Genomic DNA, 16,698 nt, shown 5'->3' on the forward strand with positions numbered 1-16,698 from the left:
AATATGCTGTTCCTTTTTTTTTTTTTAAATGCTTTACTTACTATTTCTATACCATTTTAAAATGCAATTTTCACTCTTTAGGGGGAAGGGGAATCATAGGGCATCCTGTGCTTCAACAAAATTTTGAATGTAATGTAGTTCAACAATAATGAAATTATATCAAAATTATATCCTGACCCCTGCAACTGCAGGGTTTGTGCACTGGAAAAAGACCAGCATTGTACATCTGATCTCCACAGACTGAGGGGTTTTATGCAGCCATAAGAAATATGCATCTCTGTGGGCCAGATGTATAATTAGAAGATTCTTTTACACAGAGAAAGTGCCCTTTGAACCATGGTGATGGAGCAGAGTGCCAAATCCCACAGGGAATGACATCTTCTGTTTTTCCAGATTACTTCCAATGCTTCAGCTACAATTCCTCCAGCAGCCCCACTGCCACCAAAACACTTCAGAGACCCCACACGGCTCATTCCAGAAAACCTCTTTAAAAAGCCAAACAAAGAACTACTCTTGCTAAATACACTGCAGAGCAATTTTAGCTGCAGCCAAACTGCCACTGACCACGCAATTACAACAGAGCCTTTCTCCTGTGAATTCCCTGAGATGACCAAAAGACAAACTGACATCTGCACTTAGGTTATCTTGCAGCATAGACAAGAATCTTCTTTCTAACTTCCATGTCCACATGTGTATGTGCACAGATATTTCTGAAGTGAGAGAGGGAAGAGAGTCATAAGAATACACACATTACAGCAAGAACACATATTCCAAGAATCTTTTTCTCCCATACACAATTTTAAAAAGCTGCTTCTTTGATATGGATTTAATGTGATTGTTCTTAAAATTTTCTATTAATGCTTTAAATCAGTCTCTGGATATTTAGCAAAGAATGTTACAGGCTTTGACAGAATAGTTTGAATAGCAGTCATTGTAAAAACACATCAATTCTAATTTCTATATCACATTTTAGATATTAAAAGTAATTCACCACACAGATACACTCCCAAGTGTAAGCACCCTCCCTTTCCTTTCTAGCTGACTCAGGAGAGAATTAGCTCATTTTCTTTCTAGAGTCCTCAAGAATATTTTAGGCAGAACAAGCCTTTAAAGAAAACTGGAGGGTCACAGCAAAGTTAACATTTCACAGTCACACTTTGAGAACACTGCAGAAGGTTTTCCTTAACACACTGTCAGATGGTAACAAGGGAAGGGAGCTGCATGTAACTGAACTGTTCATAACTAAATGCAACTAGGAGTTAAAAAAAAAATAAAATACTGAATAGGAATTTTCCTCTGACCCTAGCTAGCAGCCAAAATGTCTGTTTCTCCAAAACTTTCCTCCTTTTTTTACTTAGACAAATAACTTTGGTTTTGATGGAGCCTCCTATAATTAACTGTGCTTGACTGAAAGCTGAATTTCATGTGCATGTTTGCTATTAAAGAAATCTGTTAAGAGTTACATTGTCTATCTGATAATTACTGTCACAAACCAACACACACATGTTTTCAAAGTTTTAAAATAGCCCTTGCCATATAATTAGTTGCCATTTTAGAAACATTAAAATGCTCAGAATTGGCTTAAATACAAGAGACTGCACAGACACTGAATTCTCTGCTCCAGCAGCCCAAAGGCTCACAGATACCTCCTGATCCCAAGAGCAGAACCCACAGCACCAGGCAAAAAAAAAAAAAATCACTTGGGCAAGTTGTGATGGACAAGGGGAAGGCATGGGAGACAAGCTGCAGGTGATTTTAACTCCCTCTTGCTGTGACCCAGCAGGAGCTGCTCCCCCTCCACAAAAACTCTTATTTCCCAGCACTTTTCTACTGGTTTTCTTAATTTGAGATGGAAATCTTAATTAGAAACACTCTTAACCACTGTTGGGGTGCTGAATCACATCCTCCACCTCCTCCTCCTGTTACAGGACCACTGGGATTTAAAGACTTAACTGAGAGTCCAAAATATTCTGTTACTGCTCTTATATTCCTCTGTGGTGTCATATTGAACCATGTCCTTACCCCCAAAATTGTCCCCTTGTATTTTACATCTTTGGCTACAACAGATTAAAAAATGTTATAAGCCAAACATCTGAAAAAAAGAATTCTGAAACTACCAATGAAAGCTGTAATATAAAGATAGAAGGATACACTAAATTTATAAGTAAGCAGGGAAAAATTTGGCAGAATAGCAGACTGCCAAAGCCAGTGATAAAGAGATGCTTCATGCCAGAAGAATGAAATAAGGATTGCAAAGCTCAGAGCATTAAGACAGACATTTGAATGGTATTTCTTCGTAATGGAACTTCTGACATCTCACTGGTGTTTTAGTAGGAAATGTATCAAAAATAATTAATAAAAGAAACCTGTGCATACTGTTAATACCTACTGACAACAAATGAACTGGTTTTCACCTCATTGGAGAAGAGCAATCACCTTGCACTGGGCTGAGGGGCTCTGCTTCTGATCTCAGCTGGGAGAGTCAGCACAGGGCTGGGATTTGTGGGGCTGGGATTTGTGGGGCTGGGATTTGTGGGGCTGGGATTTGTGGCGCTGGGATTTGTGGCGCTGGGATTTGTGGGGCTGAACTCTCAGCTCAGGAGAGGGCAAACAAAGCACCCTCACTCCTCCTTCCCTGCATGCTCAGCTGCTGGTGCTCTGGATGCTGAGAATTTGAGACTTTCTGTGCTGACAGACTGACTCCCAGGAGAGCACTGCCTCTGCCCTGAGGCCTTGGAGAAGGCTTCCTTGATCTTCTTCACCTTCTTCTCCATGGGTTTGGGTGGTATTTTGTAATTGGACAGAAAAGTCCGCATTGCGGACTTTGAGTGATTAGTTATTGGGTTAAAAGTGAAAATAATTTAGGTGTCATTTCTTAATTGGATAGTTGAGCCTTAAAAGACCTTGAAAGAAGAGATAGTCAGCCATTTTTGTGCCTTGTTAGTGAAAGACTGCAGAACTAAACCTGAATGTGAACTATCGCCTGCAACGCTGACCTTGACAGAGGCAGAAAGAAAAAGCCAAAACCCGACAATGACACTTCTGAAAAGAAAGCCCAGCAGGCCAAGGTTTGAAAGCAGTGGTGCTCTCACCGTGGTCTCTGTCAGGCCCCCCACGGACACGGAGAGCCCCAGCAGGACGTGGTACTGGTAGGCTGGCAGGCCCAGGAGCTGCGTGATCCGCGGGAACGCCTCCGACGCCGCGTTCCAGTTCAGCACCTCCTTCTCCCACCTGCAAAGGGAAGGGTGCTGTAAATGCAGGTGGAAGAAATGCTGATGTCTGACTCAGTTCAGAAGGCTGAATGATTTCTTTATTATAACTATACTATAATACATTCATATGCTATTTAAAGGAGGTACTAAAACTACAAACTCACAACTCGTGACCCTCTCTGAGAGCCCAGCCCCAGGTGGGTTGGATTGGCCACCAGGCTCAAACAATCCTCACCAGAATCCAACCAAGCATCACCCCAGGTAAACAATTCTCCAAACACATTCTACATAGGAAAAACAAGGTGAAGAAATAGAAATTGTTTTCTCTTTCTTCCCTCTGTGCTCCTCTATGAAAAAATCCTGAGAGAGAGAAGAATGTGCCTGCCACAGAAGGGAAAGAATCATCATGTGTGGGTGCACGGCTTTTCTCCTCCCCACATTGCTCCTCCACACCAGTGAAGAAGGTCTCTGAATTACCTAAGTATCAAATCAAACATTGGTCTTTGAGCATATGGGGTAAATACAAATCAAAGCTTCAGCCTCTGCCAGTTAAGTGGAGGAATCTCCAAATCCTTGTTCTGATCCAGGGAAGATGTGAACTGCAGTTCCCTTTGCCTCCATTCAGAAAACAAGATTTTTAGTTTCATTCTGTGTTCTCTCCCACCACCAGCTGATCCAAGGACAGACCTATCCCAGGAAAGACCAACACACCCTCCCAGCACTGCTGATGCTGATGATCAGCAGCCTCACAGACAGAGCAGAGGACCACAGCAGCCTGAGCATCCCCCAAGGACAGAGCTGGATGTTCCTCACTCCCATCAGGTATAATAATCACCACTCAGGAATTAGTTGCTCTCACTCTTGCTTTAACTAGAAAGTCCATCTTGGAAAACTACTGCAACTAGAGCTTGGTGAAAACAATAGAATTCATTAAAAATTATCCTTATGATCAATGTTTTCCAGCTGAAAACATTATTCATAGGACAACTCAATGAAATCCTGACAACACCAAATATTCCTTCATACACATACTGGGCATAAAAATGACACCAGGTTGCTTGGTTTAGGTGAAACTGTGTGCATTTATCTTTTACTTTCATTGGTTTAGGACATTTTTCAATACCTTACCTTGGAAATATCCTCTCTAGCTCTTCTCGATGAGGGATGTGTGGAACTGGAGGATGGTCAAAGTGCAAAAGAGTAAGGAACACAGATCCTGCATGAGCTCGGAATTTATCTATTTTTTCAGCTGATTGTTGAGCCAGCCAGCACATAATCTGCTTGCAGCTATAAAGAAGAAAACAATTAATCAGGAAATTTAAGCAGCAGAATGTGTATTTAGATTTAAATTGTTTCAATTAAATGAATAAGAATGATCCTGCTAGGAAAGTATTCTGATTTAACCCTTCAGAATGAACACACAAGTGATTTAAAACACCCACATGGTGATAGAATCTTGAGGCTTTATCTTCCACAGATCGATCAATCAATCAATCAAAAACCAGCATGACATTAATGTTACACAGTATTTTATCCACCTTTTACATATATTGCTCCACCCTTCATCCAAAAAGATAACAAAGTAATTTATGACTCGGCTGAACTGTAACATTTCAGATGGAAATAGAGCAGAACTTTGAGAAAAGCACATTTTGAAGTAGAAAACTTCACACGTAGCAGAGGACATCTCATATATCCCAAATAAATCACTTCAACTCTGGCTTGGTTTTAACAATATCCTTATTTTGTTTCTGCTCACAACTTAAACTCACAGCTACAATACTGTGTCTCACAAGGTCCTTTATCCTTCAGAAAGGGCCACTAATGATAGTAAAACCAGCCACAATTCCTTCAGTTACACCAAGGCCCAGAATATTTACAAAATGGGATCCAGCTGGCAGGAATGCTTTTCTCAGTTCCACGTGGACAATCTGTGTATGAAGCCCCTGAAAATGGGCACTAGTGAGCAGTGTGTTCTTAGAGAATCCAGTACCTTCCTTCTAGGTGTCCTTCAACATTTGGGTTTGTTTTTTTTTTAATTAAATCCCAAACTATGTACATGTTCACTGAACCACTGGCACACTCTGTCTACAAATCAATACCACCACTAGGAAAGTTTTACTGGAGCTCAAGCTATGTTTTAAAAATGGTGATTTTTATTAATTCTTCTATTCTTAGGAAAGTTTTACTGCAGCTCAAACTATATTTTAAAAATGGTACTTTTTATTAATTATTTTATTCGTAGGACCTAAGTTTTACTGCGGCTCAAACTATGTTTTAAAAATACACTTATTACTAGTTCTTTTAGTATTAGGAGTACCATATAATGAAATCAAAAATCAGGAGCTCAGTGTAAATTCTTTTTCTTTATTTCCTTACTAATAATTCTGAAAAGAAACTAATCCAAAGTCATGCTCACATTTGATCACATTATGAATTAATGATGTGACACTCTGGTTAAGCAGGCAGGTTTTGCTTTCTGTTTCAGTGAGCACTACTGGGAAGCACCACAGAGGTGGCAGGTTTAGCCCAAATCCCACAGCTGTGCTGCAATTCCAAGGTGGGATTGCCACCCATGTGCTCCCAACAAGGTTTTCCCTCCGAAAAGCAGCTGCAACATCCTCCCCGTGCGCGTGGGCTTGATGCGCTTTGGTCAAAGCTCTGCCACACTCAACAAAGGAGGAGCACAGAGTGTGCAAGCAGTGCATTCCTGCAGGGAGTGGAGGAGGGAGCTCCAGGAGCTGAGACACAGGACAGAACAGTGCCTACGTGTTGGCATGGATCAGCTCTGCCTCGTTCTGCACCAGCAGCAGGGTCACCTCCATCAGGCTGGTCATGGCAGCTTCCCGCACCCTGCGGAGACACAGACAGAGCAGAGCAGCAGCACTTATTTCAACAAACACATCACCTGGGTGGAAACACCAGCACACATTCACAGGAACAAAAGCAAGGACCTCTGAGAGCAGCTCCCATATTCTGGGAGGACAAGGAGTGTCCCCATTCCAGTCCCACTCTGTGAAACAAAGCTCACGTCGCACTGAGGGTCCAGCAGTCACCCCTGCCTCACCAGCCTGGTTTTCATCCCAGCCAGATGTCACCAGGCTTATTCTTTATTTTAAGAAGGTTAAAACTGATAATGATTACTAATATTTCATGTGTAAGTAGATGTATTTAAACTTAAGTGCTCTGTCTGCTTCAAATTATTTTCTGAAAACGTCAAGCCACATTTTGACCATATTCAACACATATTCAGATGTTGAATACTGTTAAGACTGTCATATTCCTGTAAATTTTCAAGCTTAATATTTCCAACATTAAAAACAAGTTGTGACTCAAGAGTGCCTTAAATCTCTATGCTAAACAGTAATTAATTTCACAAAAAGTTTGACCAAAGTAACACTAAGTTGTGCTTGAAGTGAGTCCTATCTAGATAATGATCTGCTCTCTTAAAAATGTCTAAATACAATTAAAAAAAAAGGTGTAATTTCAATCAAATAATAATCAGTATGCTTTTTTAAACAATGTCTTGTCAATCCATGAGTTTTTAAAAGTGATTCTTTTCTTAAGACAAGTGCAATACCTCAGTGGGTTACATGATCCTGCACAAGAGCAGGCCCAGCATGTTCACTACATCAGCAGCTCAGAGTAATGTCATCCTTTCCCAGTAATAATTTTTTTAAAAAGGAAAAAAAAAAAATATTTTAAAAGGCCCAGCAGCCTTCTATGAGAAGAAATACTCCTCTTGCTGATTTCCAAAAAAACTTGAAAACAGTTGCAGGTGCAATCTGAAACTGGGTGGGACATTTGTTGTAATGGTAAAAAAGGTAAATTACATCATTTTTTCCAAAGCAGCTTAAAACAAGTCTGGCAGTCTTTCCTCAAGGTTATGTTTTACTAGTTTTTTGTATCATATCTGACTTAGATATTCATGTCTACCACCTGTAGACAAACCAGACATGTCCCAGCAAACAATCTGTCAAAAGAAAGGTAAAGTTTGCATATGCAGAGAAAAGTTGGTGAAACTTTCCCACGAGTCTATTAAAGAAAGACAAAAATTACACAAAAAGGACAAAGTCTCTCCAGAAAAACAGCATTTCTCTCTCTATCTTTCCATCTTATTCATTGGTTTAGAAGAAACAGAATGAGAAAGCATTGATATTTGAGAGGCCACAAAAGCCTTCAGCTGCCATGAGAAAGGATCCCCGTTCCCCCTCTGATTTACAGTTTTCTTGACTTGATTGTGGCTGGAACTGCCCAAAGAAGCTCAAAAAAAAGAATCTGGTGCTCAAAGCACTTTTGAATTTTAATGGCTGTTGGGAATTTAATTTCCTCAGGATCTCTTTGGAAGTTCCACTGTGTTTTGTTCTGTTTTGAAACGAAGACACAGAAAAGGATAAACAAGAGTTGTGGAGAACTGCAGTGGATGCTCTCAGATGTGGAAGCTCAGTTGAATACCTAATTACACTTAGCCAGGTCCTCACCTTCTCCAGTACCTCACCTGGCTCTGCAAACACAAAGCTCAGTGTGTCTTCCTTTTCTCTGCCTCCCCACCCTGTATTACTGCATTTTCTGTCAGCCCTGCCTTGTGTTAGTGACACATTCAGCTCCCTCCTGCTCCTGTGACAGCAGGGAAAGCCAAGCTCCTTCCTTCTGCAGGCTGCAGTGACCTGCACCTGACCCTCCCTGCTTTGCATCCTTGTTTCCCCTTCTAAGGAGATGTCAGACACCTCCTGATCTCTGATTTCGTGCCCTGTGTTATTATTTCCCTGCTGTATGACAATTTAACCAGCTGAGAAGCTGGATGCCACAACAGAAAACTGGGAAAATCCAAACACACAAACCCCAGCTGAAGCTGAGAGCAGTCTGGATTATTTGTGCCATTAACTTTTGCAACACGTTTGCAAATATTGCAGTGAAGTGCTAAAGGGACAAGGCTGGCCAGTTACACAATGCCCAATGATAACATGGCACAAAGTAACTTTCTTCTGCTGCAGAACTGACACTTCCCTTCTGTGCAAAGACAGAGGAGCTATTTATAATTATTTAATATTTCTATTATATATAATATTATATATAATATTATATAGTATACATAATATAGAATATTATTTAATGTTTTTAATTATTTGTAATTACTGCAGCCTATTTATAACTATTACAGCCTATAATTATTGCATTACTGGAACTGGTGAGATCTGCCATTGCCAGTGCCTTGCAGAGCACAACCTGCAAGTTCTGACTGTGCTTTGACTGTTCCTTGCCCACTAGCATATTGAAAAAAGCACAATCACAAGTTTTCTTCCTCCACAAGACAAGAGATGGTTCCAGGCTGTGTACACAGCTCCCATCCCACATGGTTTTTACAAATGTACTTCACAGCACCTGCCCTGTTCAAGCCTAATGAGGAATCCTGAAAAGGAGAATGGCATTGTAATTAACTTATTTTTTCCTGTTTTAAAACAAACCCAGGGCTACCAAATGAAATGATGACACTGAAGTTAAGACTGAGCAGGGCAGAGCTCTAAACAGGACAGAACAAATCTGAGCCTAACCCAGCAGGTGCCAGTTGGGCAGGATGTGTCACCATGCCAGGGATGGGCACAGCCACTCCTGCTCATCCTGCACTGCTGAAAATGCCCTCCAAGGAAGAAGGTAGTGACTGTTTAAAGCCTTTATTTCATACAAACACTGCACAGATATGACTGACACAATCCACTCAAAACCTCCACGTGATGGCTGGACAAGAACTTCTTCAACAAACTGAAAAAAATAACAAAATGTTTTCAACCAGCAGAATTATTTCTTACCAGTACTTTACAGGCACTTACTCCTTCCTGTCTGGCAGGTAGCAAAAGCAGAGCCAGGTACAAGATGTGAACTATCAATAGGTTGTTAATTAAAATCCAGAACACTCATCTCTGTACCCTGAGACTCTTCATGCAGCTGCCAGACAGGTCAAATACATGTATTTTACCACTTCATTACCATACCACACAAACAGTATCACCCACAGGTTAAACAGGTTGATTCTTCATCTCTAAAAGCAACATATATCTGCACATCTCCAATTCAAATTATGGATTCAGACAACAAAATTAAGAGGCCTTTCAAAACCAGCATTTTACTCAAAATCAACTGCTAATTAATAAAAACCAACTAAAATTACGCTATCACATGTCAAACAAAAGACAACTAAAATTACTCTATCACATTCATTTACAGAGTTTGTGGCTTCTCTATACTGAATGTTACTGTTCTGAGGCTTCTACACAGCATCAAAAGTATTTTAAATCTGCAGATTACTGAACTTGTTCCTGAACTAGGATAATTTGATGTTTTTTATTAACAAGTACTACTTCAGGCTGGGCATATTTATCTCATAAATATGTGCAGAAAAGCACACTGACAGGAGTATGATTGGTTTGTAAGATCCATATTCCTATGCTGTGTAATTCTACAGGATGGCATGAATAACAAGAGCTCTTCATGATCTCTCACATTCAAAGCTGGAAGGAATTTGCAACCAGTAAGAGCTGACACATCCCCAGTTAGAGCTGCTTTGGAAATGAAACACAAACCCAAAGAAGGACACGAGCCTTTACAGTCAGGAATTTTGAAACTGCCTTTCCAAATCACTGTTACTGAAGGAATACAGAGCATTCAGAGTGCTAAATACTGAATCTTTGTATATTAGGGGGACCTTGAAGACTGAGGAATGCCATGAAAACAGGACTGCTATAGACTTGGTATTACTAAAATCTTATTAAGTTACTAAATTTTTTTATCTACCTATGCTATAGATTTCGCATCAGCAGATGTATTCCTATAGACTTATGATTTATTCTTGCAGCATCATATCTGAAATCACTGAAATCTTAAACTTACAAAAGATCTGGTGATGCTGCAGCACAATTGAGATTTTTTTATCCCTCTCAACAGGTTATGCAGCTACTCCCTCTCCTGGCAAAAAATCCCCACAACAGCAATGTGCAGCAGGAGAGATCAGGCAGGACCCAATGTGTTGTTTCAAATAAGGAGAAATAATGCTTTAAATCCCTGTTTTGCAACAGAATGCATTCCTGGTATTCACTAAAAGGAACTAACGCCACCCACAGAACCAGAAAAAGGCTTAACTTTGGTTTTGAACATCTCGGTCCCCATATTCCCAACTTCTGAGCAAGGACAACCAAAACTTGTCAGCCTCACCTTTCACTTTCTACTTCTCTTCCTGTGCATTCCTAATCCCACCTAGGCTCAAATCTCCAAAGGCTTGGAGATCTTGTTTCTAAGAGGTTTTGAAAACAGATCAGCTTTTCATTGACACCAAAGCTGGCCCTGGATTTCACCCCACCTTACCATCCTCCAACATCACCCCGGCTGTCGGTGGTGTAGTCGGTGACACCGGTGAGCAGCGTGGCATAAATCTGATCAACGTTGTCCCTGCACACATATTCCTGCTGGGATCCATCTCCCTTCACACCCACTGTCTGGCAAACCCTTCCAAAAAAGAGGAAAAGAAGGGATAGGAGGCAATGAAGATCAAGTTTTGTTATGTTACTTAATAAAATTCACACCACCTGTAATGTCCACTACAGAGGGAATGAGGAATTTTTCTGTGCTGAATTTGACCTGAGGAGTTCTGAGCAGCGTTTGGGTTCAAAGAAACACTGGCAAAGCTAAGGTCTCAGCAGGAAAGTAGGTTGCTTTACTTCCTTTACCTGATTTTTCACATTAAACTCTCCTATAAAATGCAGAGAAAATCAAAGTACTCCAGAAAAGCTTTCACATTTGTAACACTCCAAAAAGGAACATGCTTCAGTATCTGTGAAGTTCTGAACTCTCCTTAAAATGAAGTCAGGAAGAAGAGCAAAGGGCCAACACAATGTGCATTGAACCTGATATTAAACTTCTTTACCTTGAAGACATGGGGTTTTTAGCAGTGTAACAGAGCATAAAATACTAATGTATCCTGTTAACTGCACTGTGACATTCAACACAGAAAATATTCCTTTAAACAAAAGGCACAATTTCTTCAAATCAATTCAATCTTTTTAAGATTGTGGAAAAAACATCTATTCTTCCTCCTCAGTAAAGCTCATTAAATTGCAGCCCATGAGAAAGGCAAACATTAAAATACACTCTGGGTAGTCAGTTAACTGATAAAAACCTGACAGCACTATCAGAGCTGAAGTCCATAGTTACGTGTGTGGTAATTCTCTGAATCAAAAATAAACTGAGTAATGGCTATGCAGTCAAGCCTGTAACTGATTTCAAGACTCATGCTCCCAGCAGAAAGGAGAAAGCTTCTACAGAAAGATTTAAAATTAGACACAAGCAGGGGTGAGAAACATACTTTGCAATTGCTATTAAGGCATCTCTCCTGGCTTCAGCAAAGCTCACGTCCTCAGGGGAAATTATTGTAACTTTTTTTAGACCTTCCAAAACCTGAAAAAATACAAAGATTGAGATATATAAATCCTAAGCTTTTTTTACTGTGTTAAATTTAGGTATCATAGTAAAGTGAGTTCAACCCTGTATGAAGGAACCAAGCAGGCAGCAGAGTTTGGATTCTCACCAGGAGAGGCCTGTAAAATTTTACACAACATTACCAGAGTATTACTCAGAACTATATAAGTATTTCTATCAGTTCTTCTTGTTTATGGGAACAATATAGCTAAAAAATGTGAACAACAGGCTAAGTTTACATTTTGTCTGGGGCAGGTAACCTTACAGAAATACCACTTCTATGGTAGAATTGTGCTAAGGGCAAAAAGGCCTCTGCTCTCTGCTGCAGCTTTTTAGCTACTCAAGGCACTTAGGTGTAAGTTTCTACTAAAAGCTAAAATCTGTATTCTAAATCTGTATTTCTATTTTACTTTGTGGCTTCCTATATCTCAGTTTCTCCAGGGGTTTCAGTTCAATCCCTGTAGCAAATCTCTCTTCCCCTGGATCCTTCCCCCCTATCTTCTCTGTTCCCTTGGACCAATGTCCCATAGCAAAGGGTTAATCCAACCTCTGGCTTTCCAATAACACTACTAAAGCAGGGCTAAACATTAATTATCAGAAACTATGGCAAGCTCAACTCATGATGCTTTTCTGTACATTAGCATTCAAATCCCCTTGACAAAGACCTTTAATTATGATCATTATTATTTATTTGATTACTGTCACAGGTTTCACTCAGAAAGTCTCGTGCCCTGTTCTCATTACAATGATCCTGTTTTCTCACCTGCTGGAGCCTGCCCTTCAGCAGAAATCTTGGAAGGGCCCCAAGAGCTCGTGAAAAGCCACAACGAATCATTTCCTCTGCGTTTTGTAGTTCTGAAACGTACTGTGTCACCAGTTCATCTGGAAAAAATACAATTGCAGAGTGAAAAGCAACCACCACATCGTTAGAATTTCATATTTGGCTAAGGGGAAAAAAATAAGGAAAAGATCCCCTAAACAAAGCAGCTGGAAAAAAATTGTGATTTGTTGACCTAAAATGTTCATTTAGAACTAAAATATTCATTTAGTTCATTTAGAACTAAAAAAAACTAACTAAAAATTTAGTTTAGTTCAAAATAAACTAAAATACCTTAATTTTCTACAGGGAAAGGATAAAAATTTTAACATGTTCACTTTTACATGTATGAATTAATATTTTCTGTCTAAAAATCTGACTTTTTATTTATACTAAGCCTATTACTTCAGAGACAGAAAAGAAAAACTTCTCAATTTTAGAGGCTTATCAAGTATAAGCACAAATTTCTGGCTAAGCACAGTGGAGCAAGTTCTTTTTGTATTTATAGATCACCATTTTCTATCTTTGGATAAATGTTCTGTGTTAGGCAGAAGATCCCCAAGTTTGTGAATATCAATTATTTTAACAGTTTTCCCTCAGAAAACTCCTGACTGGAGTACTGTTTAAGCACACACTGAGATCATAGCTAAAGAGTGAGATAATTTCAGATCATTTTTCACAGAAAGAAAATGAAGTAAATGAAGCTGGGTGTTTTGGAGGAGAAAGCTCAGGAAGAAATGTCCCCTTTGGTTCTGTGTGCTGGCACAGGACACAGCAGGGACAGTGACCCCACAAATAGCAGCAGAGTCAAAAAACACAGAATAAACACAGAATAAACCCAGCTGGGCATGGGAAAAGGAGCCTCAGGAAACATGTAAAGCAATATCAAGCAGAAAATGAGAGTGTACAAAAAAATAAAAGGAGTAAAAGTCAGGAACAGGTTCACATTTCTGCTGCAGTCTTTATCTCAGACTTACAGCCAATACTTCCTTTACCCAACTTTTCACATTAAACTCCTCTGTAAAATACAGAGAAAAACAAGGTACTCCAAAAAAGCTTCTCCAAGCCAGCTACAATAAACACAGATCCAGACAGAAGCAAGGTGGTCTGATCGATCCCGTTACTGCAGAGACACTTTTTAATCCTCAAAGAAAAAGAACCAGAGATCCTGGGAAGATTACATAATTGTGCCACTGCCTACTGTAATCTAAGGTTTAAATGGTTGAGCAATATTTGCTAGAGGAAGAAAGAAGAGCTGCCACTAGAAACTCCCCATTCATCATAATTCATGAGTGGTTTTTTTACACCCCAGTGCAATGGACAGGCCCCAGCTCGTTCCTCCCATCAGCAGCCCAGCTCCTGGCCAGAGGTGAGCAACACCTTCAGATAAGCACATTTATTTCAAATTTTCCAAAACACCAGGCTCTTAAGAGTCCTGAGGCCATAGGAAGATGCAGTGTTTGCTGTGACAGCAAGAAGATCTTGAACAGTGAGCTGTGACAGTCTCCACTTTGAGTGATGTAAATTTAAGATTGACATTTCAGCCAAATGACACAGCAACAAACAAACAACAGCTCTGTACTTATAACCACTCAGTAATTATGGTGGAAAGTGTAATGCAAATGTTAATATTCTTCTAAGAGCCTTCAGCTTCATAAACCAACAGGGCCTATGAAGTATCTACAATATTAATTCCACACAACCCATCCTGAAAGAATATTAAAAGAGAAAGTCAGCAAAACCAAACCAGAACACACTAAGACAGATAAAGAAAACACTAAGAGAAGGTCAAAACAAACAAAGAGAAAAGTAGTGATTCAATAAAAATGCAGCCTAATAAGGACAAATTCAGAATGTCAGACTGCTAAAGCACCCTTGATTGGTGTTTTCATTTTAATCATCAAGCAACAGTGAAACGCTGCTTAAATTTTACCAAAATGTTGTGGGTTTTTTTGGGGTTTTTTTTTCCCCTTAATCATGTCCAGACTTGCTTTACCTGCTTAGGTAAGTTCAGACTGACTTATCTAAGGCACCTGCACTGTGCTGAATGTTTCCTGCACTGCAGCTTCCACACATACCCACAGCCATCACACACTCTGGGAGGACTTTTACTACTGGATTTCAATCCCACAACAGACAGGCACAAAATTTTTAAGTTTTATCAGTACAGAGATAAAATACACCTTTTTTTGGTTTGGTTTTTTTTTTTTTTTTAAAGATGCTTGCATGTGTAATGGCACTTCTGTTATCATATCTGGAGCAGGGTCCAGTGCAGTCAAGGCCAAATAAAACTCAAGATGGAGCTGACCACAGAGTTTTCTAGGCAGAAAAATTGTCATTTCACAAATCTACTTCAGAAAGTCCCATGAGAAATTTTGTCTGCATCTACAAATTTGACCTAATTGTGTCCCTAGACCATCACAGCCACATTGCCATGGTCCCTTCAAGCACAAGGCAGGTGAAAAGTCATCCTCAAATCCAGGAAAAAACCAAGAGGTTTCAGAGGTGTCTAAATGAGTAAAGCAATGAGTAAAACATCTGCAGCCTGTACTTCCAGCAGATCCCTTCTCCCTCCTGACTTGGGCACCTGCCTGACTTTTCCAGAAACTTGAAACTTCATCCTTATATAAAATTTCACCTACATAAAATTTACCTAAAACTTATTTACATCCTTACATAAAACTTCTCAACTCATTTTTACCTTGTTGGCTTTGACTCAGCATTGCCTCCTCCTGCCCAGCACGTTCTGGTTTTACACATGACCCTTTCCTGAGGTTGTGGGGATTTTATCTGCCTTGGGACCATATCACATCTTCCCATGCTGCCCACAAAAAATCAGGCAGGCAGGGCCAAAATCCAGAAAATATTTTATTAAGTATATGTACATTCGCTGTCATATTTAGAAAAAAATATAATTATTGTTATTCTTAAAATATTTATCTGTACAATCCAGCAGTTTGTCTCTGATGGACATGATACAATTTGATCCTTGAAAGGAAGACAGGTACAAGAAAAGCAGCATAAAAAAAATGCTGATTCATACGCCCCTAGGAGAAGTTTAAGCCTCCTCCTGTACTGCTGATCCAAAAACAAACACATGAGCTCTCACATGCACCAGAAATCTGGGTGTCCTTCCCTATCCTGTTCTTATCCCCTAGCAGTTCTTCTATAAACCACCATGATCTCTGGCAGAGTTTATCGAAATAGGATGTGAGAAAGATTCACTTTGTTAAAATTGAGAATTTTAGAAATGCACAATCTTTGGTTCTCTGTTTTACAGGATGGAACAGAAAAGCAATATAAATTTGCTTTGTATTCATTATGGTGGTACCTTCTACTCACCTCCAGTCTAAAGCCAGCATTTATGTAGGAAATGAGACATTTCCTACACTTCCACCTGTCATTTTTCAGACAACTTTCAGCTGTCAATTCCTTTTTTCCTCAAGAATTTTAGGTTGTGTTAAAACCAGTGCTGCCCCTCCCCACTCTGTGCAATCCCTGCAAAGTGCAAGTTTGGTCCAGCCCAGCATTCTGTGCCTCTGTGTTAAACATGAATCATTACCCTGCAGAGCTGGATCAGCTTCTCCCCTCTCGTTGATGTAAAATTCATTGCACAGAGCAGCCAGTGCAGACACTGCAGACTCCTGCAACAAAGGCACAGAAATGCATTTACTCACCTCATACTTTAAATTTTTAAGGAAAAAGAAAGTGGATTTAAAAAAAAAAGGAAAAAAACAAAAAACTCCTTTCAGATACTGGCATTTCCTTTCTTATTATTTCTTCTCAATAGTGGTTTAGTAAGGAAAAAACAGATTTTAATCTTATTCCTTCAATATGACCAGTAAGCTAAATTAACATTTAAGACAATAACAGTAATGTATGAAATATATTTTCAGTTCAGATGAAAGACCTCCAGGATGACACAGCATTACAAAACACACCAGTCATTATTTCATCTTCTTTCATATATATCTATATACTGATGCCAGATGGACAAGAAACAAACCCTATTTCCCCAGGGAGCTACAGAAAGGAAACACAGAAAAAAACATGGACTGAATGTAGAAAACAAAAAAAGCCCAAATATCCAGGATCACAGGCCTTGTGTCCTAATTTGAATTGGTTTAGAAAAGGATCAATGGTTGTGTTATACCTGAGCCTCCTCATTTTTAGAGTGGTTTCAGTTACTGATACAGAACACAA

At 39.6% G+C, this 16,698-nt stretch overlaps 1 protein-coding gene across 2 annotated transcripts in view; it reads right to left on the minus strand.

Annotated features, from left to right (window-relative positions):
* TBCD (tubulin folding cofactor D) overlaps positions 1–16,698 on the minus strand; it is a 112,039-nt gene that overhangs the window by 15,096 nt on the left and 80,245 nt on the right. For both annotated transcript variants that reach the window (XM_021535835.3, XM_021535834.2), the window contains exons 26-32: positions 16,058–16,139; positions 12,442–12,560; positions 11,566–11,657; positions 10,569–10,709; positions 5,982–6,065; positions 4,341–4,499; positions 3,093–3,231 (exon numbers count right to left, since the gene is read on the minus strand). In XM_021535835.3, coding sequence (XP_021391510.2) covers positions 3,093–3,231; positions 4,341–4,499; positions 5,982–6,065; positions 10,569–10,709; positions 11,566–11,657; positions 12,442–12,560; positions 16,058–16,139 — 816 coding nt within the window. The remainder of the gene's footprint in view (positions 1–3,092; positions 3,232–4,340; positions 4,500–5,981; positions 6,066–10,568; positions 10,710–11,565; positions 11,658–12,441; positions 12,561–16,057; positions 16,140–16,698) is intronic.

Source organism: Lonchura striata, chromosome 19 (assembly GCF_046129695.1).
Source record: "Lonchura striata isolate bLonStr1 chromosome 19, bLonStr1.mat, whole genome shotgun sequence".
Taxonomy (NCBI): domain Eukaryota; kingdom Metazoa; phylum Chordata; class Aves; order Passeriformes; family Estrildidae; genus Lonchura; species Lonchura striata.